Source organism: Gastrolobium bilobum, unplaced genomic scaffold (genome assembly GCF_033153095.1).
Source record: "Gastrolobium bilobum isolate Gb01-03AN ecotype WA unplaced genomic scaffold, APGP_CSIRO_Gbil_v1 utg2703, whole genome shotgun sequence".
Classification (NCBI taxonomy): domain Eukaryota; kingdom Viridiplantae; phylum Streptophyta; class Magnoliopsida; order Fabales; family Fabaceae; genus Gastrolobium; species Gastrolobium bilobum.
Window position 1 is genome coordinate 264546 of NW_026898904.1, and position 17753 is coordinate 282298.

Sequence of the window (17753 nt, forward strand, 5' to 3'; positions counted from 1 at the left end):
AGAGTTAATTTTTTCTTAACATTTAGATTTGCTTCGTGTGTATTATTAAGGGAAGGATGACCTATTTTTCTTGTTGCTACCTTAGAGGAATTTGAAGGTTATTGAGTAGTTTGTAGTTTTTGTCAATGCTCCATGAGTGATGATTTGATGTTTCTGTCTCTGACATTTACTAAGGTTGCGATAGAAAAACACTCTCCAATAAAAGAGTGTTTTTATTGGAGAGTGTCCTTAGGTTGGTAAACTTAACTTTTTATTTTTATTTATTGGGTGTGAGATTCCCATATATTAGAGAAATAAACTAAATAGTTTAATAATTATTATAAAAAAAATTATATTTACAAACTTTTTTTATTTTATAAATTCTTATAAATTATACTATCTATTATCTATTAGGGGTAATACATTTTAATAAATCTATCATTAAAAAATTAAGAATGCCGGATAATTGTAAAAAAACAAATTAGAAAAAGCGAATATGTTGATAAAACAAAAAACATTGAAATTGGAACCATTTTGTGACTGCGTACGCTGTTGTTGTTGGAAGACAATTTCTCTTGGTCGTGCTCGTCCTCCTCTTGCTGTCGCCATTCTCTGCGATCCAAAGCGCAAGACAACCTCAATCCCTACAGATCTCGTGTGTCGATCCACAATCCCAAGGTAATCAATCAACAATGATTCCAAGATTGATTCATAGAATCAACAACATCGATTCAATTCGTTACTGATTAGGGCTGTTTTGTTTGATTTGCGTTCTCTCTCTCTCCCCCCCCTAATATCGGTAATGATTTTGATGTGTTGTTGATGCCTTAGTTTTCCAACTCATTTCCTTAGGAATATTTTTGTGATCCTTAGTTTATTGCTTTAGAAACATTTTAGGGTTCAAATACCTTCTCCCACTGCTCCACCTCATTGGTTTGATTCCAACAAAACTCGTTCTCTGCTCCCTCCTCTGTCACAGGTGGTCTGATAAACGCACGAATCTTTTTCTGTTCTTTTTCTCTTTCTTTTTTCCGACTTCATTCCTCTGTGTATTCCCTTTTTTTCCCTTATGCTCCCTGACTCTTGTTGTTATTAACATGTTAATTATGACTTAGATTAATGGTTTTTGTGTGTCTCGAGTATGACTTTTGATTATTAAACATGAATATGTCTTTATTTTTGAGCAAATTTTTTTTTTTTTTTTTTTATATTTGAGCATATATATTTGTGCTGTATAAATTAATTTTTTTGTTCTCTTCTTTAGTGCACTACTTGATGCTACACGTAAAAAATATTTCTCTCACTAATAGCTAATGGTTATCTGTTTCTATAGTCTGATGACAAAAGTTATATGGTGAGAATGTATTTTGAGCTAGTATAGATTGAGGCAGCTATATCTTGTTTCTGACAAAAAGAGAGAGATGTGTTTTTTGCAGCTGTGGAAGAAATGAATTGGATTCAGCGCAAGATCCTCCTTTACAATGTGACTTTTGGGCTTTATATGTTGGATTGGTGGGAGCGTTGTACTTTTAGTATCCTTTATTTGCACTCTCATATACATGGATTTTAACTCCTTCTTATATCTTTTTTCTTTGTAATTTACTAATTTTCCTAAAATGCAAAGTTTTCATCATTTCTAGATATTTTTGAGGGGATTTCTTTAAAGTGTGAACTTGAGATTCATCAATTGTTGGAAACTTGTTTGTCATATTTCTAAGGTAGTCTGAACAGTAGTGGTTTAGGTGACTTTTGGTTGGGAAGGAACCATGTCAGAGGATTTTTGCAAAAAAGGTGGAGAAATTTCTTGAAAGCATATGCTATCATGTCTGTTGTGGTACTACTTGTTTGAGTTCCTAAACTTTTACAGATACTTTGGTGATTGTATTAATGTGGTTCGTACTACGATACATTGCTGAGTTCTTCAAGAGGTAGTGGATTTCCTCCCTTGTCATCCATCTTTTTAATTGGTGGCATAAGTGGCACTCAACCTTTTCCTAACATGCATGTATATTACTAGATTATAATGATATATATGGTAATTGAGTATGCTAATTTTGATTGCAGTTATTTTTGTTGATTTGGAATATGGATTACTGCAAAGACTATTTAACATGCATGCAGCAAACAGTGCTCTCTGACATTTCTCCACCTATGCATTAGCTAACACATTTTTTTAGCGATTAAAGCTCTGAATAAATAATATTTTTTTTACTAATCTCCTTCTACATTTGTCTCTGTTGACCGTACTATATTCTGTATGTAAATTTTGAAAAAGTCATAATTCTATGTTAAACATCTTTGGAAACTCCTACAATGATCTGATGATAGGTCAAAAACTCAAACAAAGATGAGACTTTTGTACCAACTCTCCCATTTTTGTAAACTAGAGATTTAAGCCAAAATAAGCACAGCAACATACCATTCTTAGGGTCATTGTATTCTTGGGATCCAATTTAGCAAATGTAATCCTTTGTAATACAGCAACATATCATTATGAGAGCCCTTTATATCTTAGCACCCAATTTACCTCCTGTTTCTGGTTCTGAATATGCCATCAAGTTTAGATTCTTTATAAACAATACTTCCGCAGTCTGTTGCTGAAGTTACATAAATTGCCATCCAACCTGCATGGAAGTAGTATCCTATTTCTTTTATAATTTGTTATCCTACAGTTGCAAGATAATATCTATGAATATTGTAATTGAAATTACTGTATCAATTTGCCATTTTTTTTCCTTTCTAAACTGTATTTATATATTTATTTTTAAAGGTCAGGTATGTTTAGTGAGAAGCTGATTCTTTCTTTCGGGAAGATGCCAATGTAGACCATCACTTGGGGATTGAAATTAGTACCTGCCTGTGTATTTGGTATAGCTGACTAGGGAATATCTTGTAGCAGTTTGATATTGAACTGGCTTGGAATTTCTTCAAGCTGGCAAACCAAATTGCAATTCTATACACCATCACGAATCTTATTTGAACATTTCTTTATTTGTAAGCTTGTATGGGATGTTCATTTTCATTTTTTGCGTTGTAATAGTTTGTTGGAAATGTTCACTACTATCTGTTCTGAACAGTTGAAAATCAAAGGTTTCATTAAAAAGGAAGAGTGTAATTAAAATTTGGGGATTGGAGAAGCTGACCATATGGAATGACTGAAGCTACTGGAATTCACTGACTCTATAAATTTTAGTGTTTTCTGAATTGAAGAGCATATTAAGAGAAAAATTATGTAAATAGTCCCTGGATGATGGTGCACTTTTCGTTTTTACTTTGCCCTACCGCCCCCTCCACTTATTACTGTTATTGCATTATGCTTTGTTATTTCAATCTTGCTATGCTGGTTCGTTCATTTTGTTCCAGGCAAAGCCGATTTGTATTCTTGTGGGCATGGTTTTTTGAGGACTTGGTTGAACTGTGGGTATGTTGAACAGACTGTAATAGTAAACCATAACCTCAAAGTCGGTGCATTCTATTATCTTATTATGTTTAATTGAGATGAGCTTACTATGTTCGATGTGGATCCCTTGTGTGATTTTATTTCTTAACGTAATCATCTATCTTTTTTTTAATTATCTTAAAAAAATTGACTTCTTTTTTAATGAAAAAACTGTTTTCTTTGAAAAAAAACACAAAATCTTTTAAAGGAAAAACTCTTCTAAAAAAATGTCTTTAAAATAATGAAATAAGAGTATATATATATAATTAACTTTTAACGGAATAAAATTGGGTTACACTTTAATTTAATCAAGAATTAATAATTTTTTATTTTTGCTCAGAATGAATAATTTTTTTTCTAGTCACTTTTAAGAAGTATCATTCATGTTTATTTTGTTACTAAAATGATCATTGCAAGGATAAATCTATCATTATTTTTTAATAGATTAAAATGATACATTTTCAACTCAATTTAGTGAAGCCCCATGTATGTTTTAAAATGCACTGTAAACTATAACACCCGAATTAAAAAAAAAAAATCGGTTTATTTAACCAAAATTTATGTATAAAGCTACTTACACAATAATGTCAAACACAAACGGTACCATGGGCGGATTGTGGAAATAGTAATTACATAAAATCTATTAAATAAATGCATATAAACCAATTCTTACAGAGGAAGTATTCTGTCATGTCAAACAAAACGTTATGGAAAAACTGCCCTCTACATGATAATCTCATGAAAATATTAACATTTTATGATAGAAACAAGCGACATATAAGAAACATGGAACCATCTTCTGAAAAGCTAAACTAGCATGTCATTCTTTACAACTAGGTGCTATAGCCAGCAACGAGAATCACGATGTGGGACATCAAAATCGCCACTAGGAGTAAGAAAAAGAAAAAGAAAAACAAAGAAAGATCCCACTACGCATCATTCACAGCATAAACTACCTAAGGACATTCAGACCTGGGTTAATGCTGTGCCAGTTTCTATCTTGTAAATCTCCAAGTTTGAAGTAGCCACGGCAGATAAACTATAAATCTCAGGAGAACGAAACTCCTCACAGTCCATGGAGCCATTTTTGGTGAAAAAAGCAATAAGAGTATTCATCATCCTACTCACAGCTGACTGAAATTCTTTTTGGCTGTTAGTGGTGGTACTATTATTACTACTTTGAGCAAGATTATGTACAACTGAGCCAACTGGAGCCCCCTCAACATATGAACTACATGCTGTCAGTATGTCATAAGCTCGTGTTCGGAAATGCCCCGCAACCAAATCCTCAAAGTGCTGCAGATGAAGGAAATATTTAGATACATAAGATTATGATTTAGACAAATTTTTAGGCTCCTACTGCATCCACATACATCAGTTTCAGGTGTTTTGAGTGTTTATGTGACCAGAAAACCACATAACCTAGATCCAACAATTAAGCTCGCAATATCAGCTATGTATATATTCAGGAAAATACAGGGAATAACCTATGAATGAACAATGCTACAAACCAACTCCAGTGAGCAAACAATCAAATAAGTTGGAGAGTGATAATTCATAAGTATTATGCACTTCCTATTTATTCATCAAAGTACCAAGCCTTAATATCCCAGAATTCTCAAATAATAATTCATAAAAGTGTGAGCATTCTGGTACAGTGGTACCATATTGGTTTTAGACCATTAGCCAAAAGCACCTTGATGTGGCACAAGATAATACATTTCCTGTCATGAGAAGCATTTATTTGGAGCTTTTGCACTTTTTATTTAAGCAAATTTGATAACACCAGAAATTTCACAGCAAGATCATATAAGATCACTGCAAAATGCAAACACCCACTACTTTTTCAGCTCTGTATCCTCTACATTCTTTCCTGCCAAGTAGTTTTATGTCATCCTACATCTTGAACAATCTTTCCTTATCACCCTGCTAAGCAAAAAATTTTATTGGACTCTCTATTTTGTACCCTATTTGCAAGTCTTATCAATGTTACCACCACACATCCACCTAAGAATTCTGATTTTTCACCGTATCATTTCTATATGAGTGCTGCACGAGTCTCCTAAAAGCATCCGGAGTAACGTACAGTACAAGTAACTACATCTAGCCAAATTTGGCAATCAGTTAATATGTGCTAAAAGAGTTACACTAAAAGCAAACCCAAAAGATCAAAATAATATCTCTGCATAAAGGAAGAAGCCTGGAGAACATAAATTGAACAGTTATACCATTGTTTAGAGAAACATAAAATTTTCTACCGCAAAGCAAAATTGCAAAGGTTTGACTCTCCTAAGTAGCCAATATGTGAAAAAAATGCAGAAATCAAACAATCTCTTCAGTCAAGCAAAACAAAACCTAGCTTATTTCCATTGTAGATCCAGATTTTGGAAGACATAACTGAGTAATGTCATTATTAAATTTGATTTAATGGCCCTACACCAATGAAGCAACGGTATGATTCTCGAGCTGCAGTACCTATGTCCGGTATGGCAACAGTATGATTCTCGAGCTGCAGTACCTATGTCCGGTATGGTTCCAGTGCCGGCAAGACATGCAAATTCTTTCTTTTTTAAACCAAAATTTCACATAATTTTGGACAAAAACTGTGATGTGGCAATCAGTCCCCAAACTTTGTACCTACCAAGCCTGTTTCAAATGACAGTGTTTTTATTCAATACTTTGCAGCCCCTTTCCTCACTTCAGCCCCGATTCAGTCCAACCTGTGATGATTCCACCTACAAACCAAGCCTTCTACCTGCGTTGCTTTTGTTTCAGTTTGGCACTTTCTTGGACACCATGTGTACGCATTTTCACTTTGTTTCTATTCCGGCACAATTTCTTTCCTATTTTTTTTACCTTTCCATTATTCTGCATTAATTTTATTTTTTAATGGAAAGTTGATTTTACTGTTACTTTTCAACTACAATGCTAGTTTATTTCCAATCTTACAATTGGCCTTTAAAAAAGACAATCATAAAATGATTTTATTTTTCGTTAGTTACTATTACTCAATTTTCATTGTTCAGTAATAAATTTTATATTATTTTTAAATGTTTTATAAGCATTTTTTCATATTTTATATATATTCAGTCATACCCTACCATACCTATCATAATTTGATTTTTTAAAAGAGCCGTATCAGTGCTTCTTTTCTTTTTTTTAAGTAAACACACATTGGTGCTTCTTAGCCCTAGACAACTATGAATAAGGTTAAGAGAAAAATTATAAATGCTTGATTCCTAGAAAAAGCTTTGCATAATTTAAAACACTGCAACAATTTAGATTTTTTAAAAGATGAATTTAGTGGAGGTATTCCCATTGTTCATATGAAGCTTAGTTATTTATCAATAATAAAGTTATCCGAGCTCAGGGTTTAGGAATACAGTTGACTCAATAACTAGGGATGTATTATTGAGCTCCTAAAATCAGTATCTAGCCCATTTAATGATTTTATAATCCTCTGCCCATCTATTGATTTTAAACATCCAGTCAAATTTTAATATTAGAAATTAATAATATATATTATATAACATGACATCTAAATCTTGAAACATAGAAATATTCATACCAGTCCAATTTATAGAGTTGAAACAAGAGAAAAAAGGGGCAAAGCCATCTAACACCTAAGTATGAAATTCAGTCAGGAATCATAACAATTATTGGAAAAGTAAGATATGAAAAATGTCAAGACAAAACTATACGCAAAGAATGCAGAATCAGATATCTTCTAATGAACATACCTTTGGAGGTTTACGCAGTGTATACATCATTGTCTTCAAGGAATAAATGAATGTATTCTCATTGTACTCCTTAGATCTTCTTTGCCCCTCCGCACCAGTATAAGTTGATGAATATCCAGGCTCATTAAAAAAGGGCTTTTCATTCAGAATCAGAGCTTGAATAGAAACCAAGACTTGTAGCATGGTTGATTTTTCTGGAATCCAGTTTTCGCTATTCCTACCATGCCAAGTGCCCAAAAGACTGAGGCAGACTTTTCCACATTGATATAAATTTGGATTTAGCCTAAGGCCACCTGAGTGGTAGTGAACTTTCTGCAGAAGATAATTCAAGTGACCATTATACACATAGCAAAAGACACATATGATAAACACATGGAACATTGATGATACATACTGGTGGACCAGCAGGGTAGGTAGATGGGAAGAGGCAATCAAAAAAGAAAAGACCATCATGGTATGGGGTTCCTTGAGGTCCAATGATGACAGCCCTTAAAAGCTCCATCCTAGATTCACAAACTCTCACAAAGATTGTTTCTGTAAAAGTAAGTTTGTGAGATACATATACAAGGAAAGATGATTGAAAATGAAATCAAATTATCATACAGGTTGAATTTCATGTTTCATCGCAGACAAAGGTAAAAAGTTGGAGCGTAAGAAAATACGTTGGCTGATGATTTACCTTTCTCCCAAAAAAGATTTTAAAGACGACAAGTGTTATTAGCAAAACTTTAAAAAAAATGCAATTGTGAAAGCACTACAAAAGATTACAACTGGAGAAAAGGCCATAACAGCAACACACATTATCTTGTATATAAGGAATAATGACTTTCTTTTTTCAAGAGAGAAATTTTACCTGGCAAATTTTCCTCCAAAATTTTCCATTCCTCCTGGATTTTTTTGGCCCAATTCTTAGGTCGCTGTGAGGAACATTTAAAAAGAGCAAGATTCAATTAAATCAAATGCTAGGAAATATGTGTCGGCAGATGCAACTTAAAAAAATGTTTTCCGATATTTATCACCTGCGGCTCTGAAGCGCCCTCCTTATCATAGTAATGATCAGGATAAGAATCAACAGTATCAAATTGCTTAAATTGTCCAAATTTTTGCATCACTGTATCTTCAGTTACATCTACTTTTCCCTTAGAACTAGATTCTGCATGGGCAAAAGCAATAGCATGCTTGCATTCGCTAGAAGGTATGTCCTTCAACCAAGGCAGAGATGCTTCTACACCAGGAGGCAAGTCCACACTGTCAAATTGATCCTGCATACTTGAATAATCGTCTGCATAGACATCATCATTGTAATAAAAATCCGAGCCATAATCAGGATCTTCATCTTCATCATCATCAATCATATCATCATCATCCTGACATGAAATATCAGAATTTGAACCATTGGGATTGTTCGAATTCAGTGATCCCGAGGTAGAACTCTTGCAGAGATCAACACTACCAGATGATTCTCCCACAATCATGGAATTTTCATGATTATTGACCAAGCCATCCTGGAAAAAGAAGAAAAACAAATAAAAGTTAAAACCAGCATAAGGCTAAAGGTCATGTTAAGCATGTAGGTTCATCACCAAGCAATAAAATCAGGATAACATAATAGTTCGCACCCCCACCTTTTCCATTGTGCTGTACCCCCTTTTTCCCCAATAAACTATTCCCTCTTTCAACTCAATTACATCAAAATTAACCTATCCGTTGTATAATAGCATAATGTCCAGGATTGACGCAGGAAGTGACTTTTGCTGCAATGCGCTGATTAGTGGAATAGTCCAGCAGTAAGCCCCTCTATAATTATATTTGTCACTTTCCAACTAAGCTTGAGTGGTTTAAGAACACTCCCCATTCCTAAGCTGTAGGAATGCATTATCATGAACACGATGAACAAACCAGCCACATTGTGGCACTGTTTAGAGACTACAGTTACCACATTTAAAGTTTGGGGGCATTGTAGGTATAATTCAGCTACAGGTAACAATCGATGAGCTACAAAGTCAACTCACTGATTTTAAGGGGGGGGATCCCTTATCCATGAATTTAACATGTACTAACTAGTTATTCATATCCAAAATGAGCTGGCATGTAACTGGCACTTGAATAAATGTCCAGTATCCAGTTCCACAGTTTTGATAGCAAATGGTAATATAATTAAAGCTTAGATAAATATTTCCAGGCCCCCAAATGAAATGTATTAGAAATTGTTTACTTTTAACAAACACGTTTTCAAAGTCAAGGTCTTTCTCTGGCTATTTCCAAAGGTGACTGCGGGGTCATAAGGCAAAAGTGGAAGTTTCAAGACATTTTAAGCATTTCTTAAATTCAACAGATAAGCATTGAAAGACCAATTAAAACCACCGAGACAGAAAAACTATTAGCATTGTTCTTACCCACAAATATAACTGTACAATTATTCATGGCAACGTTTCTACTGTTCGGTTGCACACTAAGCAGATATCAATATACCAGATGCCCAATATAACCCAAAACGTGAAAAGTAAACTAAGAGAATCAAACCAAGGGAAAAGGAACAAAAAATTAAAATTAAAATTAAAAAAACCCAATACTTGAAAAAATTGAAAAAAAATAAAACACATGAGTTCACGAAATTCAAACGATCAAGTATGAAGGTCAAAATCCAAAAGGGCACAAACAAAAACAACAGCACAACAAGAAAAACCTATAAAGCAACAAACTTTACCCATAATCTAACCTAGAAAAGCACGAATGAGACAAACCCACAAAGGGATGACACCGAATTCCGAAACAAAACAAACCAGAATTGTAGAAGAAGAAAAAAAAATCTTTTTGAGGAGAAAATTCGTGAAAGGGATACCTGCTCCTGCTTTCGTTTCTTCATCCCAGAATTCTGGAGAGTCCCATGATGATCCATGAGAATCAAAGCCCCCAAACCCCACTTCACAAGAGAGTAGAGAGATGGAGTACTCAGGTGGTGCAAACCAAGGGACACAGTCCTACACTTCCTAAAAGAAGAAAATAAAACTACTATTTTTATAACATAATATTATTTATGGCATGATAATTCTTTCTCCTGTTAGAGAGACATCAAAATGTTTACAATAACTTTTTTTACTTTTGTTTTGTAATGAGAGTTGTGTTTATAGTAGGAGAATTCTTTTTTTTTTTTGGAAATAATAGTAGGAGAATTCTTTCTCCTAGAACATGAGAATTCTTTTTAATCCCATTATTATTTATAGAGTAAATATTTGTGTTCGTCATCAAATTTTACGATATCCGTTTTAATCCCTAGTACATAGAAAGGCTATTCGTGGTCTTTAAGAAATTCAAAATGGACTCATTTAGTTGAAATCGCGATACCTCACAAATCCAAAAAAATTAGTCCCTCAAAAGAACTAAAACGAGTCCACTTTAAATTTCTCAGAAACTACAAATAGCTTTTTTATTTGCTAGGGACTAAAGTGGACATCGTAAAATTTGCTGGCGACCGAAAAAGGATATTTACTCTTATTTATAATAACGCTTTAGCTTATCACTCTTATTACTTTTTACTTATAATTATTAGGTAGGATATTGTAACAATCAATTAATGTTATTATCAATATCACTATTCATCAATTTTATCGTTAGATTGATTATGTTGATCCAACGTATCACTACCAATCAATTTTACTGTTAGATCGATTATATGGATCTAACGATTATATTTATTTTCATCTTTGTATATTATAATTCCCTATATTTAATGTGAAAACATTAAATATGGAAAATCAAAATCATAAACATACAAAGATGGAAATAAATATAAAGTATTAAACATGAGCAATCATAATCATACAAAGATGAAAATAAATATAATCATTAGATCAACATAATCAATCTAATGATGAAATTAATTGATAGTAATATTAATAATAACACTAATTAATTGTTACAATATATCATTCCTCAAACTTATTAGCTAGTGTTTTATTAAAATTAACTGTTGAAAAAAAAAATTAGCCATCATGAATTTTAAATTGACCTAATGATAACTAAAAAAATAATAAGTATAAAATAGTGATAAGTATAATAACTATTATAATATGAAAAAAAAATATGCTTTTGTTGTAACAAAATTTTTCTCTATTATACTGACGTTAGGTCCTATGTAGGAGAATTTTTTTTCTCCAAAAACATTTAACTGATGTAATATAGATTTAATATTTCTACAGTAGATAAGTTATCTACATTTACTCTCAAAACATATTATTTTAGGTTGAAAGATTAAAAAAGTATAATAAGAAAAAATATTATTATCCACAAATAAATTATAATTATAAAAATACCTTGATTTTTGTTCTAAAATAATGTCATTTTAACTTCAATGTAGATAATTTATGTACATTAACTGCTAAAAAAAAATGAACCTATATAATATAGGGATAGGATATACTTACTACCAAAAAAGTTTACCACATTTATAACTAATCTAATCATCGTTGATTTCTGTCAATCTAACAGTTATAATTTATTGGATCTCAGTTATAAGTTTACCTGATATGTCATAAATGATCAATAAAATACTTCACAAATACTATGATTCAGGGAAAACAAAAAAGGTACAAAAAGAAATGATCCAGCGTTTGTAATGTGACTGTCAGTTTATGAGAAATTGCCACCTAGGCAATGAGAGAGAAAATGCAGTTCGCACCTTATCCAGTTATTATATTCTACTTCATTGTTCATTACTTCAATGTACTCTGAGTCATCTGATTGGTTATGCCGAGTTTTGTATCCAAGCGATAAAGATCAAGTAGGGTATGCACATTCCCTTGTAGTGAGTGTCAATACAGTGGATTGCTGCTGTGGACTGTTCGGAGGTATCTTAAAAACGAAGGACATATAGTAATTAATTGACTTCTTGTTTAGCGAAATTTCTTATTCGATTTAAAGTCATTAAATAAAGCTTGAAAGAATGAATCCTGGACCCACACCTACCTTTGGCGTGCAACACAAGGACTGTTTTTCATTTTGTAAATTGCATTTGTTTGACCTATCTGTCATTTCTGAATCATAATATTTTCTAATTTTGATAATAATTGCACATAAATATACATGTTATTTTTTATTCATACATTTTTTATTATTTAATTATAGTTAATAATATTATTATGTATAGAGTTTAGTTAATATTATTTATATTTTATAAACACTTGCATTCTAATCATGTCGTTTCAACACAAAAAGATGTAACTCCGTATCAATTATTTTTATTATCAGTTCATTTTATATAAATTGTTTATGTGATAATATCTAGGAAAAAATATTTTTCATATTGTATTGAAAATTATTTTTTCATGTTGTGACCATTCAATTTGGGCTTTTTCACCCTTTTGCCCCTTATTAATTAATTAATAATCATTTTGCCTCTGATTCGAAACTATTTATCAATCTGCCCCTCTTTAGTCGACTACCTTGCATTTTTTATCGACTAAATGGCCAAAACAGACAAAAAATGGCTGCTGGACTAAATCTCCCTATTTAGTCGACTAAATCTTCATATTTGAAAAAAAAAAAAAGTCAGTATGATTTTAATCGATTAAGTAGGGAGATTTAGTCGATTAAATCTCCCAACAACCGTTTAGTCGATTAAAAATACAAGGTAGTCGATTAAAGAGGGGCAGATTGGTAGATAGTTTCGAATCAGGGGCAAAATGATTATTAATTAATTAATTAATAAAGGACAAAAGGGTGAAAAAGCCATTCAATTTGTATACAAATGTTTTTTTCTTTTTTCTTTTTCTAATAAGTATGGGGTCCAACAATGATTGAGTCGCAATATCAGAAAATAATTTTCATGCAACTTGAGAAAATTAAAGCTCTAATATTTATTAGTTTTTATGTCTTAGGTTTCCCCTTCAATAATATTTTCATACTCAAATACGATTGATGTTAAATATATTATAATTTTTTTCATATAATTTTTAAATTATAAAATTGATAATAGTTATTATATTTAGGATATTCAAATCTTTTCTTATTTTTAATGATTTAATTTTGGACTTATCCCATGGGCCCACAGCTCCTAAAAGTATTACTAAAAATAAGTGACATGCTAAAGAGATAATAATAGAATTTTATATCCAATGCCTAAGGGATAGGTGATAAATTATCCTGTCCCCCAACAATCTTTCTATCTATTGAGATTATGCATCTATAGGTAACCTCTTAATCAATTAAAATTAAAATAAAATTTGATCTTGTCATATCAATAAGGTAGCCTTCCCTAGGCCTACTGAGACAAGTAGCCCACGCCTATGTAGGTTCAAGCCCATGTGATTATATCACATGTTTTACTCATTCTTACTTGATCTTATTACAAAAGATCCTTATTATATAATATAGACCCAAAATCATTTGCTAGTTGTAAAGTCCATGCGCACTCGATATGTTATTCCTTATGATTTTAGCCACAGTAAGCAAAATCCTAGGCATTCTCAGTTAAACTATGCAACACATCATAGAAAAAAGCTTCTCAAACCAATTGGCTAACCAAATGTTGAGATCTAACACCCAAGAAATAAATAACACTGATCACGAAATCATTGAGAGACATTTCAATTATTCATTCGGGATAAGTGATAAAACTACTTATCTTATCTTCCAACAATCTTATTTCTATTAGGATTCTGCACCTATATGTAACACCTTTTATAAATAAAAGGTTAAATCTCTTGCCGTATTTTTTCCACTGACTTTTATAAGCGTACTAATCCAAGATACAAATACATTAGGTTAGACATCCTCAATTCATTAGATCCATTAGATTTATATTTAATAAATATCTAATTTAAAAATTATATTTTATTAAAATCATGTATCTAGTTATGATCTATCTAGAATTTTTATTTATCTAGGATTTTGATTATGCTTAAGTTATAAATATCCTTTAGTTTTTTTTATGTATTTCATACTTATAAAATCGTATGAACACTAAATATGTACTGCTTTATAAATATTAGAAGATGGAGAAGAAATAAATAAATAAAATATTCTATTTATATTACATTCCGCATATTTTTGAACATGTCATCCGAGGTTATAAATTTTCAAATCTTGACTATTATCTTAAAATAGAAACAAATATTAAAAAAATTAAAATAACAATAATTATAGATAAAGGAATGTTTGGTAGAGGGTTTTTTATATGAAAAATTAAAATGAAATTATTTGAAAAATTATTTGGAAGTTGTATTTTTAAAACATAAGGTAATGTTTGGTAGAGGGTTTTTTATATTTTTACATTCTTTTTTGTCAAGTTGTTTGAACTTGTAAACGTTATTTCAAATTCCTTTTGTACGTTTTTTTTTGCATCAATTTTGCAGTTAGTCTGCCTTAAGCTGGCTTTTTGACCCTTATAACCCTTTATTATTAATTAATTACCGATTTGACCTTGATTATAAACTATTTCAAAAATTTAACCCCCTCAGAAAACATAACACCAATCTGCCCCTGTTTGACCGTTGACCACCAAGCCTACCCGGGTACACCCCTCTGTACCCGGGTATTTTTTGAAAATTTTTGTCTACCCGGGTAGGGAGGCGTGTACCCGGGTATTGTTCTTCGTACCTGAAAAATTGCTTGAATTATTTACCCGGGTAGAGAGGGGTGTACCCGGGTAAATCTTCGACCACCCATTTGGTATTTTTTCTCTCTTTTTTACAGCTAATGAGATAGATCAGTATTATCAAGTTAAGCATGCCTAACCAATTTGAAGAGCTTTTAGCTTTGAGAATGGATTTGGAATTTCCATACATCAACACTTTACTGCTCATCAAAGCGGTCCCTGTTCGTATCGATTATGATGGGGTCTACTTTTATGTACGTCAAAATCGCGCTCCTATATATAAATGTGGTACCGGGTCTATTGGGGAGAGTGAGACGGAAAGAAAATAAAGACAGGGTTCATGGTACATAAATTTAGTGTGAGCATGCAGCTTTTCATTTTACTGGTAAATGACGAATTATCACGTTCAGGGAAGACATGCATGGGACAAGGTTTGTGGTTGTGGATTTATACTGTTAACTGAGAATTCTCTTTCTGAAATATTCATTGAAAAATATTTGTGTGCTTTACAGACCCAAAAAAGTTGCAGAGGCAGAGCACGTGATAGTCGGTGCCTCCATATTCAAAGCTTGGAGAAGAAGAGTGCATGGGAGATCCAAAGAGTAATCATACCGGGTGGTTGAAGATTTACCCGGGTACACCCCTCTCTACCCGGGTAAATAATTCAAGCAATTTCTCAGGTGCGAAGAACAATACCCGGGTACACGCCTCCCTACCCGGGTAGACAAAAATTTTCAAAAAATACCCGGGTACAGAGGGGTGTACCCGGGTAGGCTTGGTGGTCAACGATCAAACAGGGGCAGATTGGTGTTATGTTTTCTGAGGGGGTTAAATTTTTGAAATAGTTTATAATCAAGGTCAAATCGGTAATTAATTAATAATAAAGGGTTATAAGGGTAAAAAAGCCGCCTTAAGCTAGTTTACTCTTCAGTGGCATACATAATAATTGTTGACCCGCATACACTAATTAAGTTCCAAGTCACACAATGTATATAGACTTCAAACAAGGCCTGTAATAGCATCATACTAACAATCTACACTACCACATGCACCAATTGCATGGGATAGGAGAAATTACAGTGGCTTTTGATGACATTTGAATGACAGTTAAAATCAATATTACAGAGTTTTGCTTTGAACATTTACATGACATAATACAATAACGAATGGGGTCTACAATTAACAATTCTGAACTTAACAAGAAGTTATTATGGTCCAACACTAAATGATGAGCTTATCATAAGTATGGGTTTCCTAAATATCTTAAGCTTCTCCTCCAACTTCGAATTATGAAGCATGTGCTCCTTGAAGCCCTTCCTCTTCTGAATATTAGTACCAATCTGTGCAGCATGTGATCTACAAGCCAATGGATCAGACGAAGTTGGGAAATTTATGGGTCCAATTGTTCCATGTGGTATAACAACTATCAGTTTTATTCTAAGTGATGAGCCCTTTGATACTTGGTTAATTCTTGGGAAATTGAAGATAATGCCAAACTATAACTGTTTGTCCTACCAATTTGAGTTTCACTAGAGGGAAATATTTTTCTCATGTTGCATGAGACAAATTGTCTCATGCAACACATAAAAAAGTTAGTGGGACCCATTAAGAAGAAGAGAGAGAAAAGAAAAAAATGGGTCCTACTCACTTTTTGTATGTTGCATGAGACAATTTGTCTCATGCAACATAAGAAAAACATATCCCTTCATTAAAACATAGTAATCTGGCTAGATTGCATTTCCTTATCACATCTAATAAAGAAATCAATCTAACATAAGCCTTGCACAAGATTAATAATTGGCATAACTGTTGCGGTCACAGCTGCATTTCAATTATCATTAGCTCTTCTTTTTTTTTTAATTGCGAGATACTCAAGTTCGAGAGAATATGAAATCTCATTCTCATTGAGTGTGTTATTCAGTTTATAAACAAGTACAAATAACAAGAGAAAATGATGAGTTGGCAAATTAACAGTTAACTGACTGTATAATGAGCTCTAGCTGTTAACTAATTCTCTAACTATAGTTAATTACATAGATAGTAATATTTTTTTTTGTAAAAGGACTGTGATTATTGAGCTGATGCCTAATGTCTTTTGATGAAAACTTCCTTTTAGGATGCAAATAGAAGTTGGCCATTAATTTAGGCCCGTGAGTGCAGAAAGATATAGTGTACATTCTGCAGGCTCTTCCAATCCTTTTCCACTTTAGCATAATATATCAGTACAAAAGTTTAGAAGCAACTTATTCAAACATCATTTGTCTGTGTCACGGCTATAATAGATGATTGAAGTTTCTTCTTCTTCTTCTTTTTTTTTTCCCTCTGCAAATTATGTTTCAAATTCCCATTCCTCTGATCTCCATTCCCAGAATCAGTCTTGATGACCCAAGGTGAGATATGTTAAAGTAAATGCAAAAATTAAAGTGGAATCTGGATGATGCATGCCGGAGACATGCATGCCGACTGGACAAAGGAGAGACAGAGATTTGGAAAATATCGACTTTGGTAGAAGACGTGTTGCGACAGACTTAATACGCAATGTTTCTTTTCAAAAAAAATTTAAAGGGTTATTTTTCCATTTCAACCCTTTTTTCATCAATATTTTACGTCTAACTAAATATAGACTTTGTAAATTTAAATAAATTTGCCCGGTAATATTTCGATCAACCAAATAACTTTTTTTACATTTTCCTACAAAATTCACTTTTCAATCATTTCCCTAGTAATTATTTTTCCTTTAGTATTCAAAAAAATTCTCCTCGACGAAACACTCCGTAACAGTTTTACATAACTCATTACTAATAATCAATTATGATGGGAGTGCCATAAGTTTACATACCCAAAATTAGTTGGACGCAACAGTAATTAAAGGCATTGAGGGGATGTCAGATGCTTGATTGCTAAAAGTATTACTTGGTAGATAGTCTAAATATATTGATTCATGCCCGGGCTCAAATCTTTGCCTTACATCCTAGTCTCCTATCATTTTGAAATGGTTACA

The 17753-nt window shown here is 32.5% G+C and overlaps 2 protein-coding genes across 3 annotated transcripts; one reads left to right on the forward strand and one right to left on the reverse strand.

Moving 5' to 3' along the window:
* Positions 1 to 515: 515 nt before the first annotated feature.
* On the forward strand, positions 516 to 3183 carry LOC133285293 (uncharacterized). Of its 2 annotated transcripts, none has more exons than XM_061482510.1 (4): positions 516 to 657; positions 1416 to 1511; positions 1847 to 1907; positions 2750 to 3183. In XM_061482510.1, the coding sequence occupies exons 2-4, from the start codon at positions 1427 to 1429 to the stop codon at positions 2802 to 2804; spliced, it is 201 nt and encodes a 66-aa protein (XP_061338494.1). In that variant the 5' UTR covers positions 516 to 657; positions 1416 to 1426; the 3' UTR covers positions 2805 to 3183. The 2 variants fall into 2 exon arrangements, with proteins under 2 accessions (XP_061338494.1, XP_061338495.1); XM_061482511.1 differs by having other exon boundaries at positions 2755 to 3183.
* A 963-nt stretch (positions 3184 to 4146) lies between these two features.
* On the reverse strand, positions 4147 to 10134 carry LOC133285288 (putative ubiquitin-conjugating enzyme E2 38). The gene is made up of 6 exons (XM_061482503.1): positions 10001 to 10134; positions 8178 to 8663; positions 8012 to 8075; positions 7553 to 7692; positions 7159 to 7470; positions 4147 to 4714 (listed from the first exon to the last, which is right to left on the reverse strand). The coding sequence occupies exons 1-6, from the start codon at positions 10055 to 10057 to the stop codon at positions 4385 to 4387; spliced, it is 1389 nt and encodes a 462-aa protein (XP_061338487.1). The 5' UTR covers positions 10058 to 10134; the 3' UTR covers positions 4147 to 4384.
* Between the last annotated feature and the right edge of the window lie 7619 nt (positions 10135 to 17753).